Below are 25,991 nucleotides of genomic sequence, written 5' to 3'. Positions count from 1 at the left end.
TTAAAATTTCGGAATGAATGCAATAATCAACTGTTACTAGAACTGTAACAGCTGTTTAGGGAGACACTGAAGAAGAAACTATAGGAAGTGCCAGTTTTGCTAATAACATAGCTGCTGCCCAATGAATGTTGTACTTCCCCTAGCAGCAGGAGAATGTTGTGTTGATTTCTCTGGAAGAGAGCCAAAATGCACATACAAATAGAGAAGTGGGTAGGGTGGAGCATCTTCAGCCTCGGCTGGTGGTAGAACCAGTACAGATAGGGACATTTGGAACAACACCTAGCTGAGTTGTGCCAGGGCTGTTTCAGCTGCCACCAACCAAGTGAGATGGAAGTGGGAAAGTATATCAGCGATTCAGGCCTAAATTCAGAAACAGTGACATGTTTTTCAGTATTAGAATTAATATTATTGTAGCTCTCTAGATTTTCTTCCCCCCTGCTCAGTTGTAGGGAGGAAAATGCTGCTGGCATTTTTTTTCCCAGCTAGATGCTTTGTGCATTGTGACATGGCAGTTTTTAATGAAGGATTTATCTAAATCAGTTCTGCTGCTCATGAAGTATCTTTTTTAACCATGCCTCCTTCATGGTGCTGTTACCTGGACTACTTGGCACACACAGTACAAAATTCTGGTTTCAGAAAATTTGGAATCTGCAACTGTGCATCAGCTCATGTAATTCAGCATAGCTCTACAGTGATCTAAAGGAGAATATTAAAAAAAAACAAACCCAAACTCTTTGAAAACAGGCTGTCTCTGTCCACTTTGTGGATATGTAAGAAATTTTGTAAAATGCAGTTACAGGATAAATTAACAGAACATATCTTTGCTGAGCTGGGGCTGCTGTCCGGTAGCATTAGCATTTTTAACTAAACCCCTTGAGCAACAGCCCCCAGGAATACACCTGTGACCAGTCACAATTTTCTCTGTTTGTTAAAAGGCGTGCATGAAATCACATGCTTTTTTGTGCATTAATCCCACCTAGAAAAGTAGACTAGACACAAATCTATGTCTCAGCCTGTGTGAGGGAGGGGGCCTGTGAGAAGCAGGTTTCCTAACTGGCTGCCAGCCGAAGGACTCATTCCAAGGTCCAGGAGCCTGGGCTCAGGAGATAGTGCCGGTGAGGTGTGTCCAGCACCTGTGTGCCTGCCTGGGCCTGGACCTTGGCCTGCGTTATCCCTTCTGCCGTGCAGGGTCAGGGCGGCTGGGTGAGGGGCAGACGGGCAAGCTGGGGCTGGGGCTGGGAACGGCAGCGGGGGGCATGACCCTGCTGCTTGCGTGACTCTTGGCCCCTGGGCCGAGGCCGCTGGCAACCGGGTGTTTTGCATCCTCCGCAGCTGCCCGCGCGTGGGCCGATCTCGGAGGGCCCCGCGCCACCTTCTGTGGTGACACAGGGTGGCGGGGGGCCCGCGGCTGCCCTCAGCCCCCGGGCGGCGGGGCTCAGCGAGCGCTCGGTCAGCGGCCTGGCCCGACGGCGCGGCGAGCACCGAGCGACGGCCCCGCGCCCGGCCGGGAGCTCCGCGGCGCCGCCGCCCGCCCCGCGTCCCCAGTACGCCCCCCGGGGAGGGGCCGAGCGGGCGGGCCCCGCTCCCGCCCCGCCGAGCCCGTGGGCAGGGGCCAGGGCGGCGCGGCGGGGCTGCGCCATCCGCCACAGTCGCCGCGTCCCGCCGGGATGGACGGGCAGCCCGGAATTGGCCCGGGGCCGGACAGCTCGACGAGCTTCGCCGACGATGTGCTGCGCGTCTTCGGGGCCAACCACAGCCTGTCGGCGGGGCAGCTCTCGGCGCTGCTGCAGCGCCTGGGCGCCGCGCCCTCCCTGGGCTCGGCGCTGCCGCTCGCCCACCTGCACCACAACCAGGTACCGGCACCGCCACCGCGGCCGCGGCCGGGCTGGAAACGTCCCGGAGCCAGCGCGCCGGGCCGGCTGGGCAGCTCCGTAGTGTCTAAGTCTCGCCGCCCTCGTGTTTCCTCACGGTGAAGCCGGGAGGGAAGGAGGGAGGGAAGGCGGGAAGGAGCAGAGATGTCTGCTGGGTTCTGGGCTCGGTTGCGGGCAGAGGTGCCGGCGCGCCGGCGAGGGTAGCGGGAGAAGCTGCCGTGCCTCAGGGAGCTGCTGCCGCCCGGGCTGCCCCGGGACTGCCGCTCCCTCCTCGTAGCTGGGCTCTCAGACTTTCTCTTTTCGCGGTTAAATAGCATCTGTCCAACAGCACGGAGTGTGTGAGAACAGCTAGTGTTTCCCTCCGAGAGCTGAATAAGCAAATCTTCAGGAGCTGTTGAAATACGGTTGTCATGAGGCAGCAAAAACTCGATTATACAAACAGGTCTGCTTGTGTAAAGAAACTTTTTCAGACATTTTCGCATCTTTTATCTAAGTTGAGTGCCAAGTGTACCTGTCGATTAATCTACCAAAAGCTTTTTAAACAGATATTTAATTTACTGTCTGGATATCACTGGAATATTACTTCTCTTTAAAATATTTGTGCTCTGTTTAATGTCACCATCAGAAACTCAGATCTGTCTGGTACTTTAAAATCTGTGTAATTTCACTTACCTGGACCATCCTGGACTGAATTTGTTTCCTTGAAAGGAATTTTTGAGTTTTCCATATGCTCAGAAATCAGAGGCACAAAGTCACAAAAATGAAAGGAAAGCCAAATGACTGTTTTCTCTGGTTTGATTCCATTCCTTAAGAAACAGATGAGGGATGGCTCTAGAGACCTTGAGAATTGTTTTTTAACGTGGAGTTAAAAGCTCTTCTGCTTTTTCTGTGAAGGAGACAAACCTCGAATAAGCTCTCTTTGTTTTAGAAAGGTTTAATTGGGACTTAATTGCCCTGAAGTCAATGTAGTATTCAGTATAAGCATAGCAATGTTCGCAGGAGTCGCTGCTTTCAAATCTCACAACCTGGTCACTGTTCCAACTCAGTGTGTTACAAATATAAACATTCTCAGCCACACATGCTAAGTACAAGTTAGCAGTGTTGAGTATGGCTATGAAAAGCAGCTTTCTTTAAAAGTCCATAGAAATGAGTAGATTCTTCAGTCCTTCAGGTTTTCGGTCTGCAAAAGCACGTAGCTCTCGTACACAGGCTACAGAAGGGAAAAAAAAGTAATGCTCTTTCTTATTGCTATGAATGCATGTCCCTCATAAGTAACTTGAAGTTTAACTGAAACAATTCTTTTTACAGGCATGTCCTAATTATGTTCATGTTGAATTATATCTAGGGTATCATAGTGAAATGATTTTTGGAATAAAAACCACTTTTTTGCTGAGTTCCTTGCATTCTTTCTTAAAATCAGCCTTATGGCTGCTCCATCAGCTTGAGCCATAAAGCAAATGCATTTTGATCCCTCATGGATGTCAGGTATGTCCATGACTTTGGGCAGGTGGCATATGCAAATGCAGACTCCCACCACTTAAATCCTGTTTTTAGACACCATGAGTCTTTGTGCTTACAAGTTGATAATTCAGGATCTGCTGGTTATGACAGAAGACATGAAGTGGCCTAATACAAGTTTGGGTGTTGGAAGGCATCAGAGGCCTAAGCTCTACTGATTCTCAACAGAGGAAATGGAGAGTGATCCTGGTCTTCCTCGAGGCATCTGAATCCATTCAGGCTGCATAAGTGCCCGACTGTAGGAGGGCAGAAGGTTTATCTTAGGCTTCCAGTTCTTAACTTCTGTGTCCAGACCTAGTGGGATGACTCCCAGGCTTTTCTTCGAATCAAGATAACATGCCCCTGCTCTTCAGAGAGTCCCTCATCCCAAGCCTAAAGGAATTTTTGGTGGAGAGCTGGTTTGTAAGGGACAGGTGATACAGCACTTGGCAGGAAGGAGCAGTCTCTGTAATTTTATCCCAGTATTAGTGTTTAGTTTTAATGTCTCATTCACAACTGTCTTGGTAAGCCTGTTAATCTCATGAAAAGATCCACAAGAAGCTCATCCATTTTCTTAAAGATTGAGAGTCTGGGTGTGTAAGCCAAAAGAAGATTGATTGCTTGCTTGCTTGATTGATTTCTGTTTTCTTTTGATACCAGGTTGACTTGAAAAGAAAAGGGACAATTAAAAAAATTATTTAATTTCTTGGTGATAGTGTTTGTGTGCATACTTGTGTAGGTATTTGTGGTAACTTGTGTCCTATGATGTCTGTAAAGATGCTAATTTTTTAATGTAGAAGAAAAAAATCTGGATTTTTTGAGCATCCTTTTTGAATTTTGGATTTAACTGTCACCAATTTCTTCTGCTTTTGGTCTCATCATGCACTTTTATAATTATTTTTATTTTGTGTTAATATTTTCTTTGCTCTTCAATTTTACTGTTATCACCTTTTCTTAATATGTAAGCTAAGACTCCTTGTCAGACAAATAAGTGGTAATTGAGCAAGCACAAATACTGAGCAGTGCTGGTTTTTTTTCACTTTTTACTGTGGAATTGCCACACATTTTAGTCATACTAATAGGGGTTAAATTAGCAATTGCAGTCTAATAGATGGTTTGTTATTTGCTCTGTATTTTACATTATTAGCAAGATGTAAAAACCATTAAACCATACTTGATCTTCTATCACTGAATTCATTGTAGTATGGCAGCCATACACGTGTGTGCCAAAGGACTAAATGACATGCTCAAAATTTTTGGTCAAAAAATGCCTGAAAGGTAAATGGGTATATTGGAAAGAAGGCTTGTTAATGTCAACTTTTTTAATGCTTTGATGTAATTGGTAGGTACTAAAATCATGCTCCTATTTCCTTCTTTGCCTTTCATAAATCTGTATTTATGCCAGTCTAGATGGCATACCTGAGTACTGTGTTTTAATGTAGTGCATTTTATTTTTTAAACAAAACATTTTGACAAAATTTAATTTATTTTTAAAATTAATATTTGTAATCAGATATAATTACTTTTATCTCAGGATGCGTTAAAATCAAGTAAGTTTTGTAGCTAGACTAGAACCAGGCTAGTATGTTCTTTGATTTGAGGATTTTTTGGGATAGTTTTTCACTAGTTACAACTTGTCCTTTTGAAAGAATGGAGACAAGAGTGACAGAGTTAGGGTCTTCATCAAACACCATGACCTGATGTTGCCTGGCCAGTGAGATGCTAAATAGGCTTAGCTATTGTACCCATTAAGTCTCTTATTTCTACAATATTTTCGGTACATTTCAGTATTCAGTATTTCTACAATACTTTCAGTAAATTTCAGTTCTCAGCTCCCAGCCTTGCCCATGTTGTAGGGTGTGTGAAATCCCTAAAGCTCACGAGTGCATTTGAGCAGCTCCATCTGACTCTGTCTCGTGGAGTGCTGCTTATTGATCATGGCCATCATCCAGTTTTTAGCTGTCCTAAGTGACACAAAGGTGTTACCACATCAGCAGTAGATGCTTTAATTTCTTGCAAGTAAGTTGAGGAAGGCAGAGCTGTATGTACCTATTTTGCCTTACGCATGCTCAGACTAAGTTAAAAAAAATAGGCAGGGAAAATAAGCCTGTTAAATAGGCATTCACTGCATTTATTGTTTGCTTTCCTACTGTGGGACCCACTGCTAAGCCCTAGGGTGGGCTGGGCTGCCATTTAATCTGGCAACACCTAGAAATTACAGAGTAGGATGCTGCTCAGTATTTTAGTGCTTCACATGTGGAATGCTACAGATAAATGAGGTAGAGCAATGATAAGAACACAGCAGAAGATCACAGAAGAGACTGATGCCTTTAAAAGGTAGTTACTACTGTAGCATTTTTTTGTTAATTTCTCCAGTTAGAGGAATCCCATATTGTTTGATCATTTTTTGGGAGAGGCTTACTAGGGTAAAAGTAAACATCTGTTTGAACAACCTAGTTGATTAATTTTTTCTAAGTCTCAGTATTCTGTAACTGTGTGAAATCTATGATTAAGCTCCTCCCCAGTTTTCATGAAAGCATTTTTAAAGTTACTTTTTAACAGTTCAGGGATGATCAGTTTTGTTATGTATTTTTTGCAATTGTTTACTAAATACTCGGTGACAGTCGCATTACAGGAAATCCTCTCACCTTATCACCGTGATAAGGTCTTGCTGCACAGCAGGGGACAGACACAACAGCAGGTTTGGTGAGTCAGGACATCATTTTCAGTCCCCTGGTCCATGAGGCTAAATTTTCTCTCTGATGAGATGGTCCATCAGTCTTACAAAGTAAATATCTTATGTTTTTACAGCAATGTGGCTGTGGTAATATGTTTACTTATCCTGAAAAGATAAATGCAGAGTTTTGCAGTGTGCAAAACATGCCTTGCTCCAGTCCAAGGCTTCCAAAAGATTCATTCTTTTAATTAATTCTTTAATTGTGTTGGTGAACTCATGCAAGCTTGCTTTTTAGCTCTTGGATGTATGTAGGAGTTTACCGAGAGTATGAGGTGACTTATAACAATGAATCATTTATAGGAATCATTATCCTCTGGGTTTGTCCCTGATCAAAATAATAATAGTAATTAAATACAATGCTGTTTCTCAATTTCACATGGAAGAGCTCTTCTATGATGGTATTTCTCACCTCCATGTTTGTGTGTAGGCAAGGTTTCAATTGTCAGATGCATTAATTTATGCTGTGTCTCATTTAGTTTCTCGCCATTATCTGTTTTCCTACCCACAACAACGCTTGGATTTTTGTGAATTAATGTTAATACCAATGTATTGGTATTTTAAAATGCTAATAGTCTATTCTGTATCTTAGGAATGACATAGTTAAAGGTGATTTCTTTCAGAGATAGTTATGGTGCAAATTCTCAGCTCTTACTGGCTCAGTTTTCTAACCACAGATGTCCAGAAATGGCTCCGTGAGCTGTTAAATAAGCACCGTACAGGAACTATTCTATAGACCACAACTATCCTCCCTTTGTTTTGCTGTGGGCATATTAGCCATATATTTTGTATTATTCCAAAATGCAGAGTTATCAGTAAAATGATTAGACACATAGCCAGTTTAGAAAGCTCCAGTGGTTTGTGCATTGGCTGTTAAAGACTGTATCTTCAGTGATGATTTCTTTATTTGCTTTATTCACTTTCATGTAGCTTAAAAGGAGCAACAGATTTTAAAGCAAAAATCCATCTTCTTTTATAAGCTGTATTTATTTTTTGTGTGATATTTCTTTGACATTAGCATTGACATTGAAAGATGAAATTATATGCACTTTGCTTCTGTATATTTGAGTCTTTAGGGTCTCATGGCCTTAACAAAATTTGCACTTAGGTTTAAGTTGAAGCATGTGCCTGAGTACTCTGCTAGACTGGCAGAGTTAAAGAGGAAGGACAGAAATATCCTGGATGTAATTCAGCTGAAATCATTTGAATTGGCCTGCATGTTCTCTTCATCCAAGCAAATCAAAGAGAGTCACATTCTGGTGATGAGTGCATGCCTTTCACCTTTTGGACAAAAGTGACAAAAATATTTATTAACAGGAGCGGAAGCAGTTCTGATGAAATAAATGACTTGCAATCTCTCTGGCTTATCTCTAGGAGTTAATTGCCTTATAAATAATAATGTTGGATTATTGGAGACGTGCTGTGTAATCTGAAGGTTGCAAAAACTGAGAAGAGCAGGGAGTGACCATTTGTGTTTATTTTGCTAAGGCTTCCAGTGCTCTCTGCTTGCAGTCATACTGAGATTTGCTACAGGGAGAGTTATGCTGGAATTCATGTCTCAAATAGAAGAAAACATTTGATTTCTTTGGTCTTGGGACAACCCTGTTATGTGTTTGTTGTGCAGCAGTAACAAAACTATTGTTTACACCCAGAAAAAGAATGCTTTCCCTTATCATTGTAGGAAGTAAAGAATGTAAATGAACAGAAAGCGTTAGATGAAAGATTTCAGCAGTTTGGAACATTTCACATAAAACCAATTTTTTTCTGTAGATGTATCTTTTATGATACTTTGTGGTTTGTATTTTATCTTTTTGGTTGAAAATGACAAACGGAGGAACCAGCCTTGCCTTGCCCCTGGCCTGGTTTAGCACTGCCGAGTACATTTATTGTTGACCTATTAGACACTGTTATGTCCTCTGCTAAAGGCAAAGTGAAGATCCCAAGCAGGAGTTTATCTCGTGGTTTTACAAGACAATGTTTGCCCTCAAGAGTTACTGCTGTAAGAGGAATGAAAAATGTTTGGCTTTAGACCATTTTTAAGGAGTTAATTTGGGGAGATAAGTGTTGTTGTAAAGTACAAGTGGTCACTTACTGTCACTGAATTACCAGTCCTTTTCTGGCATACTCTGTTACTGAGATTTTAACTGTATCTAGTCTGCTCTTAAATTTAATTGTTTTGTAATTACATTGGCTTTTAAGTACTTTGAAGCTTTTTTTCCAAATATTATGAGGTTTAACTGTCTGAGTTCTCAGAGCAGAGATCTCCAGTTGTCTCCTAAATAAGGGGTTTATTGATTTGTGATTTATCTAACTTAAAGTACTTTGAATCATTTCTGCTTCACATCAAGCAATCACAGTATTTTCATGCACAATGTACATTGTGTAGACTTTCCTGAAAATGCATTACAGTACTTCCATGTTGTAATTCTTGGATTTCTCACTGTATGTCTTTTTTTTATGGTTTGTATTAATGTGTTAAGTTGTCAAAATCCCTTTTAATTTCAGTGCTTGACTAGTGAAGAAATCTTTTCTTTGCATGGGATACCGAACAACAGTTACATATCAAATTCCAGCTTCTCTACAATATGTCCTGCAGTTTTGCAACAGCTAATTTTTCACCCATGTGACCATCAGGAAAGCTTTGTGGACACATCTAAACCACATTCTTTGCAAGGTTGGTTACTATTACTTGCATTAATGCTGGGACTGGAATGGGGTTTTCTTAGAGGAACAGTAAGCATTTATCTATAAATAACAGGAGTGTCTTGTTTGGGAAGATATGGTTCCAAAGTGGGAACATAAACTGCTGGTTTAGGTCAGTAGACTATCCAAACAAAATTGGTATCTGTTGACAGTGATCTATTTAAAATGCTGTAAGAAAGGTGAAAGAACTGACTAGAAAGTTATGGAATATTTTGCTCACATAAGGAAGAGTCTTTCTGACTTGTTTTGTTTGGATCAGGGTTTGTGCCTTGAAACATAAGGACTTGTGCTTATAGCTGGTTAATAGAAGAAAAGATGAGTGTACAGAAGGGAAGTTTGTGCAGGTGGTTTGCAATGGGAAATTGAACTTGGTGGAATCTGCCTGTATGGAGACAGGTAGAATTAGAATTACTTGTGCTACATTTGAGTGGAGTTATTTGCAGGGGGACTGTCAGGTAAGCCAGTGACTGGTTTACTGAGGGAAAATACTCATATTCTTTCCAAATTCTGACTCCTGCTTTCATGTCATCTTCTGTGATGACCCCTCAGGAGGAAGATTGTTACATGGTTAAGTAGCCCTAATCTTCTCCCTTCCTCTTTTTCTCACTCTTATTTCTGTATTTATTGTGCACAGAACTGTACAGTGCAGTAAAAAGCATTGGACAGGGAATATTTATCTGATTAAAGAAATCACTTATTGCACTTAAAAGGATCAGATATAATTCGAGTCAGTATTCCAAATGAACTTACTGTTCCAAGGGAATCAACGGAATTAATGTTAAAAGTAAGGATGTTGGATTAATAGTGCCTAATGTCATTATTCATAAGAAGAGATACAGAAGTGCTTTTTGTAACTTTTGAAGTACTAGTATTAATAACATTCTGATTAATATAGGTGATTATAAAACATAGCTGTGCTTTGTTGTGTCAATGAAAGATTGGAATTCTGATTGAGCAATCACTGAAACCATGGCACCAGTTTAGCATGACTGCTCTAGATTGCTTGTATCATATGCAGACACGTATTACCAAGAAGACCATTAGATCTGTATTGGAGAGTAGGATCTGTTCTCTTTCCTCTTTTTCTTTTTGTTTGGGAGGGGGTGCTGGTTAAATAGGTTGAACATGGAATCCTTGACCTACAGTTAACCTCCTAAGCTACTTAAACCATCCCTCTTGCTTTTCTTTTATCTGGCCAACTCAGAAGCAATGTCCAATAGCCAGATAAGCAAGGCAGCCTTCTCCCTGCCCCTCCCTTGGCTGCAGCACAAGAAATCTGCAGGCCCATGGTTAGGGCATTTTAAACCACTGTGACACATGGTGGTCCCTGTTTGAACAGAGATTCCTAGAAAGGCCCAGTGCCCAATGCAGCTGTTGATTTATACACCCCCACCCCATCACAAAGTGAATCTGTCAGTAGCATTGAGCCCAGATGATTTCAACTACTGCCCATGGAACAAAATCCTTCATGCCCGCTTCCAGCTGTGCCTATGTGAATTTTCCCCCCAGGGACCACCACTCTCTTGATAATAAAGAGTATTCCAAAATACTAATGGACAAGACATGCAGAAGAAACCAGTCCAATGAGCTTTAGGAGCAGCTACTCTGAATAAAAAATAAGTGATGTCAAAGCAGAGTAGAAGTTGGAAGGCAACAGATTTTAATGTCTTTTGTCCTAGGATTTGTAAAACTATCTGATCTTTGGGCACACTCAGCTCCTCCCCTTGCTTGCTTCTTTGAAAGATAATAGGGAGGTGTATAGAGAAGTATCAAAAAGCTGAAACTGCCCAGTGGCATTCCTCATGTCCAAGACAAACACCCTCTGTGTCCTCTGCCTGACTTCTTCAGAAAGGTATTCATGCACTTACTTCCTCTTCATCCCCAGACAAGGTTAATGAAGAGCCTGAGCTGCCTGTTCTTCCAAGGAACAGTGCTGGGCAGCAGTGTTCTAAGGAGGGGATCGTACTTGCACTCCTGCAGTTTTATTTTTTGGATTTCTTGTGCCTTTGGGTATCTTGGTTGTCTCTTTATTGGAGCTACAGTTTAAAGACAGAAAGAATAATAGCAGTTAGCAAAAACTGGCTGAGCCATCCATCTCAGGGAAAGAATTAGCACTGCATCTGAGTGCCCTGCTCTGGTACATAAAGTCAGACTACCCAGCTTTCTGAGATGTGTGGACTCATGAAAAGACTAGTGTGGATGGAGTCCTAGTGAATAAAACCATTTTAAGGCACATAATATTGTGAAATACAGTCCTTAATGCAAGAACTTTGCCAACAGTGGTTGTCTTGGAATTTCTTCAGCTCAGTTAAAAATGTACATTTTTGTACACAATATGGGTAGATGTGCATGCACAAAACTAAAATACTCTTGTACATCTGTATTAATCCCAAAATTATACAGTGTTTTCTGACTCATGATAACACTGGAAACCCATTTATTATAAATTTGATTTCAAAAATATAGTTACAATCTTAATTGTAAATTAGTTTAATAAAAATTAATCTATGTAGCTTATGAATCTACCCATATCTAGTTGTTTTTTCCTCTCTCTGTGTGGCTCTCTTAAAATTGGCAAATGAATGTTGTAATTGGCATTGATACATCTGCAAATGCTTTGAATGTTTGTAATGCTTTCTGTTCTTGACATGATCTGAAATTCATTTTATAAAAGCATTGTGACACTGTACGGAGTAGAGCATCCCAGTTGCAGGTGAGGAATTTAGCTTAGTGTTTGCCAGTTGTGTTCCAGGAAATAATATCAGACCATAGTCTGATCTGTTGGTTTCTGCTATGCAGAGAGGAATTTGTGGTGACTTTCCTACATACATACAAGTTTGTAATGATGCAAATTTCTGGATTATATGAAACTGTTCTCATCTACGCAACATTGTGTTGGCATTGATTATTTTTTGTGGTTAATTTTTAAAGACAAACTCTATGTCTGTTTGGATTACTTTGTAATTCTGTGGCATTACTTGGGCCAACCTTGTAGACCTCTTCAGCACAACTTTTAAAGTTTTTCTCTTTGCTCATAGGGGTTTGAGATGTCACTAGGGAAAAAAAGTTCCTTATAGAGGCACAACTTTGTGAGTGCCTACGAGCAGCAACAACCCCACCACACCTCTCCAACCTATAATTCAGGCTCCAGAATAATTATGGTGTGGATTTATGCAAGTCCTGGTGCCTGAACACTAAATATCTGAGATTATGCTTATGTTGAGGGAAACAAAATTATGCTGAACCCTGCTGCATTTACTGATTCTTAGGAAAGGTTTTTGCCATTGCATACCTAAATCACATATGCTTGTTTTTAAACATAGAACCTCTTTTTTAATGTACTTTCATTTCTCTGTTATAATTATCTGAACTATCAGATATCTCTCACCTCACCTGTTGAAAAACAGTGATGGGCAGCATTTTCAGCCAGCAAAATTTCTTTGAATGACAGGAGGAGGGAGGAGGGTTATGAACTGAGATATCACCTCAGGGTGATTTGAAGGAGTCATCCTTTATCAGGAAGGATTTTTATATCTAGTACAGCCAAGACAACTGGAGTTGTCATGGAGTTTCTTAGAAGTAAATGTCAATTGGATCTGACTCAGGGACTAGTAAGAAGTTTTGTCTTTTCTCTGTGCTATAGCTGCTTCAACTATTGGACTAAACCTTAACTTTTATTCTTCATTGACTGTAGAGAGACCTCATTTACAGTACCAGCAGTTAGGCCAGCCCATATATTCTACTAGCATGGTTTCCATTTTTAATATGGTTGTCCCAGAAAATGTTTTCAGATATTTCCTATCTGCAGGTATGCATCTTAACTACCTATGCATTTTAAGAATTTCATATTTGTGAGTTTTAATTTCAACTAAGGAATGACTCTTTTACTAGTTCTGTGCCAATTTAGCAATTAGAGAAATCACAAGCAGACTGAAGTGGGTGTTATACTAAAATATTTTGTATTTCTCTTTTTTTATCCACAGTTTGGGGATTTGGGCTCCTGGCTGTGTCTATCATTAACTTGGCATCACTTCTGGGATTGATTTTAACTCCTTTCTTAAAGAAGTCATATTTTCCCAAGGTTTTAACTTACTTTGTGGGCTTGGCCATTGGTACTCTCTTTTCTAATGCAATTTTCCAGCTCATTCCAGAGGTAAGCAAGGGGAATAATTATTTGATAATAATAATGATATATATAATTATTATATATTATTATATTATTTGATAATATAATGATACAAATCATTACAGGTTTGCATACTAGTTTCTAAAGATCTATGTCTTGTTGTTCATTGGGAAGGACCAAGGGCTATTCTGCCTCTAAACAAAAAGAGAAATACACTGGATAAACTTGTAGTGAACTTTAATAGGCTACACTGTTAACATATTGTCCAAATTTAAAAAATGTAATGATATCAGAATCTTTTAAAATTTCTGCTCATGGAAACCGATGGTTGGTGTAGAGACAGTTTTTGTAATAGAGGGGTATCTGTGTAGTGTGATGTTTGTTTGTTTTTCTGGAAAAAGACTAAGATTACAGACTAATTTGCGTTGCTTTTTTATTCCCTATTAGGCATTTGGGTTTGACCCAAAAGTAGATAACTATGTTGAGAAAGCTGTTGCTGTGTTTGGTGGATTCTACATTCTCTTCTTTGTGGAAAGAATTCTTAAAGTGATACTAAAGCTCTATAACAAGGTAATGAAACCTATCACTAAGTGAATGAGCCTTGCCTTAAAGTACCTGTCATACTTTGTGAGATACTTGCTAGATGGAGAAAATGTGGGTTTTTTCCTATTTTATCTGAGGAATTCAGCCTTAATGTGTGTTCTGATATATCTGTTTAAAACCCATATGAATAGGGCAAGAAATCTCACTTTTTTGAGGGAGTTACAGGCAGCTCTGGGAATGGAATCCAGATGTGAGTGTGGTCTGCTCTCTTTGGTATATACTCCAGTTGCTCTCCGCAGCCAGGTTGGTGCTGTGGTAGCTGAATGCATCAGAAAAACATGGAAATATATAAGAGGTGGAGAGAATGAAGTCTGCCCATGGATCTCCTCCTTGGGCAGGGGAAATCAGTGTGACAAATACACCTTCTTGGTCATCTGCAAAGTGCATCTGCACTGATAGGGCCTGACTCTGGTGTTCAGTAACCTCAGCTCTGTGTTTCCCCAAGCCCTGGTACACAGACCGGCTCAGTGAGCAGTGCAGTTGTCTCCTCTTGCCCAGGGCTCTGCTTTCTACCCCTGTGTCACAGTACTTGTCTTCTGTGTGCTGACTTGAGTGGTGCTGGTGCTGAAAAGTGTTGCTGATACTGAAAATTATGATGATCAACTGTCCCTTGTTTGCAATAGCTAGAAATAGAAAAAATGAATTTGTTTTTCTTTAATTATGTAAACAGACAAAGGCTAATGAGCTCTATTTGACAAGCAACCATGAATAACCAGCAAAAGGTGATCACTTTTGGTCAGGTTGGCTTGGGAGGTTCTACATAAAGGAATAGAAATGAGGAGTCTCCCATGTTGTCTGATTAGCTAACAGTAAGAGATAAGTTAGGAACTTAGATATGTTTGGAGTTAATTAAAAAAATTAAATGTTCACTGCTGCACATTTCAGCAAACACTTGGTGTGGAAAGCAAGACAGCATGAATATCCCCTGATCTCCCACCTTTTCCTTTTTGTCTTTGTTTTCTTACATTGCTATTTTACTTTTGTTTTAATTAGCTACCTACTTGTTTATTTTTCACCTAGACTGGCCACAACTACTTTGAAAATGGAGAAGAGAATCATTCTCAGGATAAGCCTAACTCACCCAAACCACCATCATCTAGCAATGGGGGCACATGTTATGCAAATTCAGCTGTCATAGAGAGCAATGGAAATCTTGGTTTTGACAGCATCAGTGTGATCTCAGCACAGGTATGAAAATTGTGTCTATTTATTTATTTTTTCCCTGCCAATTATATAAGCATGTCTAAGGGAAGAGTTAATAAGATTTTTTTTTTTACTTTTGTCAAGTTTTGTCAAGCCTATAATATGGAAAAAAATACAAGGGCAAGCTTTGGGGCAAGATTGAAAAAGCTGAATGACACACTCAATTTGTATCCAACAGAAAGGGCTATGATATATCAGTGCTGCAATGGGCTGGACAGAGAGATGTATCTAATCAGATTTGAACTTGAATTTAATCTGGCTAATTTTAGTTTTGTTGTTACTGTTTTGCTTAAAGAACAGTGGTGTGTTTTACTGTTGTGATAACGTTGATCATACAAAATGATCTGTATTTTGTTCCTGAATACATAAAGCTATTAAGTGTGAGAGCCTGGCTCTACCAATCAATGATTATAGAGAAAAACTAGTACAGTAACTTTCTGGCTGTATATTGTGAGCACTGCTTGTGGTAACACAGTGTATTTGGATACTGTGGGAATCACAGAGGTGATATGTTGAGAGAGAAGCCACTCCTCCTGGTTTAAGTATTATTGTCTTTCAGATTTGTTCTCTGTGTTTCTTTGTGTTTGTTTTCATACTGCAAAGGCAACTTCCTTCTGTCTGAGAAGAATATGGAAGTAGGAAGCAGAAGTTTTGTGCTTCTTTAGTCTTTTTCCATGTGTAGAGAGGAGCAGTATTGTGCAAGGAGGACCGGTACTGTGCCTTATTAAAAAAAAAGCAAAGAAAAAAACATAGTAAAAAAATTTTAGATGTCTTAAGGCAGACTTTTTCCACAGAAGAGATTTTTGGTTTGCAAGTTAAGCATTTTTAATAAGTATTTTTATTAGCCAGTTAAGTAAGTTGTGGAGAACAGAGAGGAGCAAGCAGGAGAGTAAGCCAGAAGCAGTCTTAACAACCAGGAGAAAATCTGGGAGTTCTGCATTGACACTGCAGGCTCACAGAGCATTTGATGCACATGGTTTAAAACACCAAAATTATACTTGTCCTTACCCTAGAAATGTCGTAAAGTGTGGTGGATTCTGAGCATCTTAAAAACTAGAAGAAACATGCTTAATTATTAAAATTACATGGGCACCATGAGGGAATTAGTATTATGAGTGTCCCTAAGTTTTATTTCGTAGATTTATAAAACAAGTAAAAGAAGCCTCCACTCTCTGCAGAAACAGAAACAGTGCAGCCAGCAGGACTGGGGAAGTGATGATTCCCCGGTGGCACTGCTGAGGCTGCACCTTGAATCCTGTGTTCAGTTTCAAATCTCTCACTACAAGAAAGACCTTGAGGTGCAGGAGTGTCTCCAAAGTAGAGCAACAAAGCTGGTGAAAGAGTTGGAGCATGAGCCCTAAGAGGAGCAGCTGAGGGAGCTGGGATTGTTTAGCCTGGAGTAAAGGGGCTTGGGGGAGACCTTATCACTCTCTACAATTGTCTGAAAGGAGATTGTGCCACTTGGGGGTTGGTGTCTTCTTTCCAATATTAAGTGACAGAACAAGAGGAAACAGCCTCAGGTTGTGCCAGGGGAGGTTTAGACTGGATATTAGGAAAATGTTCTTCATGGAAAAGATTGTGAAGCCCAGGAACAGATTGCCATTGCCCGGGGAAGTGGTGGAATTGGCATCTCTGGAGGTGTTTAAAAGGTGCTTAGAGGTGTTCCTTAGGGATATGGATTAGTGGTGGACTTGGTTAATTAGGGTAATGGTTGGACTCGATGGCCTTAGAGATACAACCTAATGGTTCTGTGATATTGTGTAGCAACAAAAAAGCCGTCATTGCTCCTGTCCTCCAGTGAGGTTCAAAGGGCCAGGTCAGGGGAGGGCCAATGTGGCCAAGGTGCTTTAGGGCAGTTAGGGTAATGACAGGAGGGTAGGGATGCATTCAATTTTACAAGAATGTACTATTTAAGGCAAAACCGTTTGGCATAAGCTAATGTGGACCCAAGAGAATTTTAATATGTCCTCATAATCAACAGCTTGTTAAAGAGGGCAAATACAGAGTAGTCAGAAATAAAAATGAAGGCTTTAAAGAGGGAATTTGAAGCCTGATTGTGCTAAGGTGTGGTAACTGTTTTCGGCCATGGGGATCCACCTATATTCTCTCCTTTGATGCCAGAAGAAATTGACTGTCAGAGTAAATGTTTAATTAGTCACCTACTTTCTGTTTTCACTTGCAGCAGTAAGTACAACCTTGGAAACCTTTGTGCTCTTCTCAAAGTTTGTATCTACTATGCGTTGAAATATGGCTTGACAACAGAAACTTTGAAAGAAAGTTATTTCAGAGACAAATTGCTGAAACATCTGTGTTCTGAGTGCGCATGGTTAGAGTTGTGTAACAAAACTTTACAGTGCCTTTATTTATTGCCTGGTGGCAGGATTCCTTCTTGGTCCTGTGGGCTCTTCCAGAGGACCTGTCCGGTTCCTGTCTGAGGGACTCAGACATGCATTGGAAATAGCAATAGTGATCTGAGATATCGTAAAACAGTAATCTGAGATATCGTAAGATGAAATAAGAATGTCTCTGTATAATTTCTTAAGTTTGGGAATGAAGGAGAGGCCATTACTTTTTAAAAAGCCCCCTGTGTTTAGAAGACTATAAATACCAAGAATGTCTTTGGTTTACCATAAACTGTGGAGATAAGAATGATGTAGAACTGCACTAGTAATTAATAAAAATTAAACCTGATTGACAGTCCAGCTGGGTATTACAGAGGTCCTTAGCTGGCATCACTTTTAATGTATGCTAAACTACCATGACAAAATGGAAATAGTCCAGAAGAGACAGACATTGCTAATTTTTTGCTTTGGAATCCTCTGTGTTTGTAGGGTATTTTGTCAGTAGCCTGCTTTATCTTAAAACATGAAGTATTACTTGTTCATCTACTTCTGCTGGATACATGATCCAGAAGACTTCAGAATGTAATTCCAGAAAGGCAATTTCACTGTACTTTATATAAATTAGAGAAGTTGTCAAGACATTATTTGAAATGGATTACATGAAGTAATTACAATACTTCAGAGTAACACAGTAAATGTAAATAATATAAATGGCAGATAGCCAGATAACCATATATATATATATATATAACTACAGTTGTATCTGCATTTTGGAAGTTTGAATCAATAAAGTAATTTTTAGAAGTAAATCAATACTGGTACCCTACATTAATTGCAATTACTTTAAATTTTCTTTTTGGTGGAAAAAATGGGTGAATTATTTAAAAAGAAAATTTGTGCATTAGTTCAAACTCCCTTTCTTCAGTGAAGCTAGAAACATGTGCAAGAAAGATGATGTGCTTTAGGCAGAAATCAGGATGATCTACAAAACAATGCTTCCTCCAGTTTGTAGTCTACTTGAAGGATGATCACCAGGGAACAAAAAAATTAGAGAACAGATCTTTACCTCAGGAAGTTGGATGAATTGGTGGAAGAGCTTTGCTAATTGTATTTGGGTTTTCTTATACTCATGTATTTTGGTTGGCTTGCTTTGTTATACTTCTTACTTAAAGTGATGTTCAGCTTGTCTTCATGGATTAAGAGAGAGATCTATTACTTGTAAGTGATCCTATCTCAAACAGAAATAGTACAAGTACAAATTAATAATCTCAAAAAAATTATTGGCTCTGCTTGTGTTAGAGGAAATGTTGAGAGGAAAAAACTAAAGGTAAGTGTGTAATACAAATCTAAACCCTATGTGTTGGAATAGCAGGGAAACTCCAGACTTTCTGATACCATTGCTCATTTTTGCATCATAAAAGTGTAATTTCAGAACTTCCTGTAGACTGAATAGGGGCTGCTTTGTGGTCGTTTTGGCACTACTCAACCAAGGCTTTATTATCTATGAGTTCCAGGCAGTGCAATAGGCACCTGACTCAGAAATTCCTGACCTGAACTTTTGTCCTGTCCCAGGGCAGCTCTTAAATACAAGAATGTAATCCGATAAGAGGCCTGTGAGCAAATCAAGTGGTGGACCTGATTTTGCAAGGACTTATTGATCATTTTATTTCCTTGGAGTTAAAAAATCAGTTTGCCTGGTAGCATTTGCATATGGCAAAACTAAACCAGTTTGCAATGTTGTTTTTAATAACTGAAGAAAATTTATTGGAATACTCTTTGGTCTTTTCCTAAGGAGAAGGAGATGGTCCTCTCTATCCTTCTACTTCAAGAAATAGAGATGTGTATGGTTCAGGGGAGAGCAGTAGAAATTGCCTGCCTTAACTTAAACAATGCTTTAGACAGTGTCTCTCACAACATCCTCACAGGCAAATTCAGGAAGTGTGGAATGGATGAGTGAACAATGGGGTTTATTGAGAACTGGCAGATCTCAGTGGGTCAGGGTGTCATTGGAGGCCTGTCACTGGTGGCGTCCCCCAGGGCTCAGTACTGAGCCCTTTATTGTTTAACCTGTTCATCATGTACTCGGTGAACTTGCCTCCTGAGCAGTTCACTGCTGACACAAATCTGTGAGGACTGGTCAATACCCCTTCAGAAAGGCCTCAACAGGTTGGAGAGATGGGCCGAGAAGAACGTCCTGAAATCCAGCAAAAGGCAAATGCAGGATCCTGCACCTGGGAAGGAATAACCCCAGGTACCAGCACAGGCTGGGGGCTGACCTGCTGGAAGCAGCTCTGCAGAGAAAGACCTGGGTGTCCTGGTGTGTCCATGAGCCTGGTGGTGTCCTTGTGGCCAAGAAGGCCAATGGCATCCTGGGGTGCATTGGGAAGAGCATTGCCAGCTGGTTGAGGGATGTGATCCTGCCCCTCTGCCCAGCCCTGGTGAGGCACATCTGCAGTGCTGTGTCCAGTTCTGGGCTCCTCAGCACAGGAGGGACATGGAGCTCCTGGAGTGGGTCCAGCAGAGGCCACAAGGGCAATGAGGGGGCTGGAGCATCTCTCAGAAGGAAAGGCTGAGGGAGCTGGGTCTGTTCAGCCTCGAGAAGAGACAGAGAAGGCAATCCATCAATGTCTGTGAGTATCTGAAGGGAGGGTGTGAAGGGGGTGCAGCCAGGCTCTGCTCAGTGATGCCCAGTAATAGGACAAGAGACAACAGGCAGAAACTGATGCACAGAAAGTTCCACTGAACATGAGGAAGAACTTCTTTACTGTGCAGGTGACTGAGCACTGGAACAGATTGCTCAGAGAGGCTGTGGAGTCCTTCTCATTAGAGACATCCAAGAACTGCTTGGTTGCAATCCTGTGCCGTGTGCTTGAGGAGGGTTGTTGGACCAGATGAGCCACTGTGGTCTCTTGCAACCTTAACTAATCTGTGATTCTGTCCTCTGTGTGTCTGTAAGCACACATACGTATATATTACTGCTGATATATTCCAGTAAGTAAGCACTAGTTAATGCTATATAAGCAAATTTTTTTAATGGGGGAAATACTATAATGCTTTCAAATATTCTCTGTGTGTATAGAAATTCATCAAATGGGTGACCAAGAATTTTTAGGGGAGCTTAGTTTGTGCTTGCAGTTAAAATGGCAGTTCCTTCTACGTGTGTTCAAGTTTTTCATTATTTCATGGCACCACATGTATATATTACTTCCACTTCTGGGGAGAATTAGTGAGATCCCTGGAGGGTATGTGCACTGCAGTTTTATATTAGCCTGTTGATTTCATGCTCTGAGCCTTTAATTGTGCAGTCAAAATTAGCCACCATTGTTTTTATTAAACATTCACTTTGTAGAAATTAATTTGAGTAGCTGGACTTGACTACCATTGCCCAAAACTAGAAATAAACTTTATGTAATGTCTGAATATGTCTATACTGTAGACACATTCTACAGTATAGACACATCATATATATCATGTAGATAGAATCCTGTTATTGTGGTAGCTGAGTATGTCTCTGAGAAGATGATGTGGTGCCAGTTGTTTTAAATACAGATGTTACCAGCCACTGAGATCAGATCCTTCTGACTGTACACACTTATGTAGAGGTGGCAGAGGAGACTTGGGGCCATCTTTATCTGACAGAGACTCCAGAGAGACATTCAGACCACTGTGACCTGTCTCAGCTGAGGGGCATCCAGGTGACACTTCACAGTCAGAAGGGAGATTGAGTCCTGTACATCACCTTGTTGAAACAGAAAACATTTGGTGCTTCTGCTGTGCCATTTGCTTCTTGGACAAAGCAGTTTGGTCTCTATATGCAGCTGTGCTTGAGTTTATACTTGGCATTCCTTTAAAGAGAGAAGTGTGATTCATTGACTTCTTTATTCAGTGATTTGTGTAATTGTTTTATTCTATTTTTTTTTCAGGAAGGAGCCACCCAAAGTGGCTTATGCAAGTGTCTCAAGGGGCGTCCACTGTCAAAGATTGGGACCATTGCTTGGATGGTGACACTGAGTGATGCCGTACATAATTTCATAGATGGCTTGGCTATTGGGGCTTCTTTCACTTTGTCTCTGCTTCAGGGGCTCAGTACCTCCATAGCCATCTTGTGTGAAGAGTTTCCTCATGAACTGGGTAAGAAACTTCATTGCACATGTTGTTTGCTGTGGAAATCCCTGTTGTAGGTGGTTGTGTTGGTGTAAAGTTGGCAGTGGTTGAAAGAAAGTTTAGACAAATTAATAGAAAAAATATTCATCAAAAAGTTACCAAGCACCAAAACACACATCTGGCATAGGAAGTTCCCAAGTGCAGGTGGGTGGAAGCTGGGAGCATATATTGGACAGGTACTAATTATCCTGTTTATATATGGTGCATACAGTGTTGTGTTAATTAATTTAAAACCCAAAAGTCATCATAGGTAGTGGTGTGTTCCTATGCTCTTAGCTCAGTCTTGCATCACTATTTATTTAGAATATTTCAATTTTCTTAGTATTGAAGGGAAATCCTCATCACCTATTTGAATGGAGAAAAACAACAAGGGTTATAATGTGTATACAAATAATGTCTTCAGACTTCTTTTGACATCAGAATAACCACAATGTCATTTTCTGAATATGATTTTCTCTTTTTTTATTCTTTTAGGGGATTTTGTCATCTTGCTTAATGCAGGAATGAGTACTCGGCAGGCTCTGTTTTTCAATTTCCTATCTGCATGTTCTTGTTACATTGGGTTGGCCTTTGGAATATTAGTAGGAAACAACTTTGCTCCTAACATCATCTTTGCTATAGCTGGTGGAATGTTCCTGTACATCTCTCTGGCAGATATGGTAAGATATAATTTCATTTTCAGTTATTTATTTCTCTGCAAAAAAAACATGTAATCCACTAAGTCTCCCCAGCAGAATTCAGTATTTTCTCCTTCTCATGCCAGTGACTAATAATAATAATAATAATAATAATAATAATAATAATAATAATAGAATAAAATCACTTAAACCCTTAATGGAGGTGCATAGATAATTATTGTTACTGATAGGTAAGGCTTCATAACGCCTCACCTATCCATAACAAGTTATGTTTATTCATGAAACACTAAAGCCTTTCACTTCATCATATGATTATTGAAAAGGGGTTTTAGACAGAGACAAGCCTTTCATGAATTTGGCCTGATTTAATCAGAGTGAAAAGGGTATAAAGACTTTGTTTCAGCATTTTAAAGAGTCACATTATTTCACCTCATTCTTTTAAAAGGTTTGTTTATCTATTTAAACCATGTTGTGAAGGAAAAGCAAGAAAAGTAAACAGAATAAAGTTAAATATTAAGTTTTGAGTTGAATGAAAGGTGTTGTGTAACCACAGTGATAATGAAAAACTTGATTTAAATTCTGTCCTGATTTAAACTAAAGAGTGCCAGCCTCATTTTCCTGGTTCAGACAAAAAATTTTGCTGAGCTCTATTCAAATAGTCTGTCTACCATTTATTTTTCAGAGTGTGCTAGAAGATTTAAGGAAAAGAAATTGTGCTAAAATCCAGATCATATTTAGACATTGGATTCACAGGCACTTAGCAATATTCCATAATTTCCTCTTACAATGATGTTTTGTCTCAAAATGAGAGAGATCTTTCAAGAGTTTTAAGTTTTATTATGTTTAAGTCAGTGTTGTAAGAACAGATGCAACAGATGCAAAGGTGTTTACATCTGCCACGTGAGAATCCATTTGAGTGCAGAACTGGAAGGGTGAGGCCCAAATCTGAAAAGATTTGAGACCCCAGTTTGGTTCCATGTGCATTTAGGAACTGTCATATATTTATAGTGACTATTTCATTAAATACTGTTATAGTTTAGGTAATAGTATAGGATTTAATATGTTGTTAGAGTTATAAACAATGTAAGTAGTTTATTTCATAAGCTTGCAGTACCTTAATTGCTAATGCTTTTTGTTTAGCTTCACTCATATCATGAATAGTAATGCACTGAACTCTGATGTGTAAAATTTGTGGCATAAATTTATAGTGATTCAAGTTTGTCATTAAATCCATCAAAGTAGGTAACATTCTTTTCTTTGTATCTGTTGTTCTGTTCTTTCTGTTCCTCTCTTTCTGTCTCTCTCCTGTACCCTCCTCTCTTTCTTTTTATAGGTTTTTGGATTGTATCAGTTACCTATCTGAATTTTTCTTCCCCCTGAAAAGTCTGAAATAGGGTATTGAAGTGCTCTGTACAGAGATCTGGCTTTCTACTTTCTTACGATTTTCACACCCTTCTGGTTTGCTTGTCCAGAAGCAGGTAGGATTAACTGGAATGTCATGCCTTCCTCCTTTTCTTTTTGCTGTTCTTTTTTCTGCCAGTATTGGCATAGTCCAACCTCTGCCAATAGGATCTCTGAGTGGGGAGGCTGTGGGCAGGTGGGAATGTATGCTGAGGTGTGTGCACAAATGAGCCTTGCTGTATGGCATGAAGTTAGTCTGGTTTTGCCCTGTTGTGCAAGAGTGTGACGCAGCTCTGGAGCCATTTCTGGGAAACTTTGGGCTCTTCCCACTAACCTTAGTCTGTTCTTCAAGAATTGCAGTACCTACAATGGCTGTTTTTGTATTGTGACATCAAATAAAGATACAGTTTTGAAGTTACCCAGCCTGAAGGCTTCCTGACTAGGGCTGAAATAAACTCTCTTCATTGTATTCTGGTTATACTATTCTCAGCAGAACAGGACAATACTTTAGGCTTATTTCTCAAAGCCACTGTAGCTGACTTTACCTGCAGCTAACACATATCCTGAGTAATCCCATGCAGGGAACTTCATTGCGGCGCTCTTCTGCCAACACCTCCACTGGCTCCAGAGGCAGTATCTTTGTTTCTGCAGTTAGCAGCGGATCAGTCACCCTTTGCTCTTGTGTTAAGCATTAAGAAGTATATTATGGAATGAAGAATCCCTTCATGGCACTGTAATGTCTTATTGCATCTGTTACCACCAGTTTCACACCAGTAGTCTTCCTCTTCTTCCTTGCTTGACCTGGCAAGCCCATCAGACCTTCCACATGTGAAAGGTTTCCGATTTCTGAGGGGTTGCCTGTGTTTTCATCTTCACTTCATTTTCCTTTAGATGAAGCAGAAGGATCCTAATCTTCTGTTTCCCAAACAAGGATTTCTCTTTATAGCAGTGAAGGAAGAAACAAAACATTTAGCAATACAAGGGCAGCTGCTCTTAGCAACACATGGAGACCAGCAATTGGAACCTAGGAGGCTGCTAGAATCAAAAAGGGAAAATTTGCATGAGACACAGCCAGATGAAGCCACACTAGAGAGGAACAAAACACCGTTTCATCTTACCATCCTTGGTGGAGTGGTTTTTCAGGGTAATGAGGGTGATGTTTTCCTGTGACTGCCTTCACCCCCTGTCAGTTCTAATATTCAGTCTAAAGTAGCAATGTGGTTCACCTCTTAATGCCTTAAATTAAGCATGCTACCACGAGATGGCAATACTTAGCTAAAAATATCCTATTTTTTCAGTTCCCAGAGATGAACGATATGCTGCGGGAGAAAGTGACGGGACGAAAGACGGATCTGACGTTCTTCCTCATTCAGAATGCTGGTTTGCTCACCGGGTTTACTGCTATCCTGCTGATCACCTTGTATGCAGAAAATATCGAGCTGTGAGGACGGTATCAGGAGTGGAGACATCAAGCAAATTGCAAATGGAAGACACTTGAAATCCATACAGGGACATTCATTTCATCTACTTGGTTTTGAAACAGTGGCAAGGCCCATCCTGTCCCTCTTGCCCCAAATACAGGAAATTCTTCTTTAGGACTTGCAGTTGAACCAAATAGTAGGAGCTGTCAGCTTCTGTGTGATGCCAAAAAAATTATGCTAATATTTTTATTTCTACTTAAAATTATCAGACATATCTGAACTGTCATAGAGGAAGGGTGTTACTTGGCCAGTAGAATTATGCAATACATGCTGCTACATGCAACTCCAGACCAACTGAAAGCTGAGGTCTACAAGGAAGATATATATTTAAAAGAAAATAATACAGTTTCATATAGTTTTTTAACTGTGATGAAGGCAAGCAGTTTCAAAACTGGTTAATTTTTATGACTTTTGTTGCAGGATTTGTCTGTGTAACATCTTCATTCCCCACCAAAAAAAAAGAAAAAAAAAATCAAACCATTTCAGAGTAGGTACTAATGAAGCTAAGATTTTTAATTACTAATTAACACTGGAAGGAGAGATACCAGTTCCTGCTTTTGATCTTTTCTCTTTATAAATGCACTAGGGAATTGTTGATTTATTTTGAGAACCACTTTTTTTTTTTAATTAGAGGGAACATGTGTTAAATTTATGACTGTTTATCAACTCCATAATATTTTAGAAACATTGAGTACTTTAAAAATGTTCAAGTTTTGTGTATTCTATGAAAATAATAAATTTTTATACTTAAGTTTCCCATATAACCCCTTTAAAATCAGTTCTTTAGTCTTACAAAGGAGAATTTAGGAAAAAAACCTGCTAAAATCAACATTCCAGTATGCTTTCTTCATAATTTGAATGATTTCTTTGTGTGCAGTTGGATGGAATGAAATGATAATAAAATATACAAATTCTTACCACAATCTGTTGCGTGTGGATTTTCTAAAATCATGCTTACATATATACATATATATATGCGTTCTTCTGAAATAAACAATTCATCTACTCATTACTAATCTGTTGTAAGATGAGCAGAAGGAAATTCATTTAAAAATACATTTCATTTCAATCACCACTTTGCTTTGAAGGAATTGTTGTTATTCTCCAGTAAGTTACTTTTTTCATTGATTTTTAAGCAAGTTTTACAGCTTCAAAGGACATACTGTTTTTGATGTATTTCCTTGCTGTAGAAAGGTACAACTATTTTATTTTTAATCCTTTATTAGCA

At 39.7% G+C, this 25,991-nt stretch overlaps 1 protein-coding gene across 2 annotated transcripts; it reads left to right on the top strand.

The window, feature by feature from the left end:
- The first annotated feature begins 1,644 nt into the window (after positions 1–1,644).
- On the top strand, positions 1,645–25,686 carry SLC39A8 (solute carrier family 39 member 8). Of its 2 annotated transcripts, XR_009114459.1 has the most exons (9): positions 1,645–1,853; positions 8,608–8,776; positions 12,789–12,958; positions 13,379–13,501; positions 14,555–14,722; positions 21,003–21,210; positions 21,718–21,902; positions 23,215–23,359; positions 24,581–24,663. XR_009114459.1 is itself a non-coding variant. In XM_058024429.1 (8 exons), the coding sequence occupies exons 1-8, from the start codon at positions 1,668–1,670 to the stop codon at positions 24,725–24,727; spliced, it is 1,356 nt and encodes a 451-aa protein (XP_057880412.1). In that variant the 5' UTR covers positions 1,645–1,667; the 3' UTR covers positions 24,728–25,686. The 2 variants fall into 2 exon arrangements, 1 of the variants encoding a protein (XP_057880412.1); XM_058024429.1 differs by lacking the exon at positions 23,215–23,359 and having other exon boundaries at positions 24,581–25,686.
- Positions 25,687–25,991: the final 305 nt, after the last annotated feature.

Source organism: Melospiza georgiana, chromosome 5, assembly GCF_028018845.1.
Source record: "Melospiza georgiana isolate bMelGeo1 chromosome 5, bMelGeo1.pri, whole genome shotgun sequence".
Classification (NCBI taxonomy): domain Eukaryota; kingdom Metazoa; phylum Chordata; class Aves; order Passeriformes; family Passerellidae; genus Melospiza; species Melospiza georgiana.
Note: the sequence above shows the minus strand (reverse complement) of the source record. Positions and strands in the feature narration are given on the sequence as shown.

Bases quoted from the DNA above. Each gene is read 5' to 3' on its own strand.
- SLC39A8 (XM_058024429.1), top strand. From the start codon at position 1,668: ATGGACGGGCAGCCCGGAATTGGCCCGGGGCCGGACAGCTCGACGAGC. The intron at 1,854-8,607 runs GTACCGGCACCG...TTTTAATTTCAG, and splicing joins CCCACCTGCACCACAACCAG to TGCTTGACTAGTGAAGAAAT. The intron at 21,903-24,580 runs GTAAGATATAAT...CTATTTTTTCAG, and splicing joins ACATCTCTCTGGCAGATATG to TTCCCAGAGATGAACGATAT.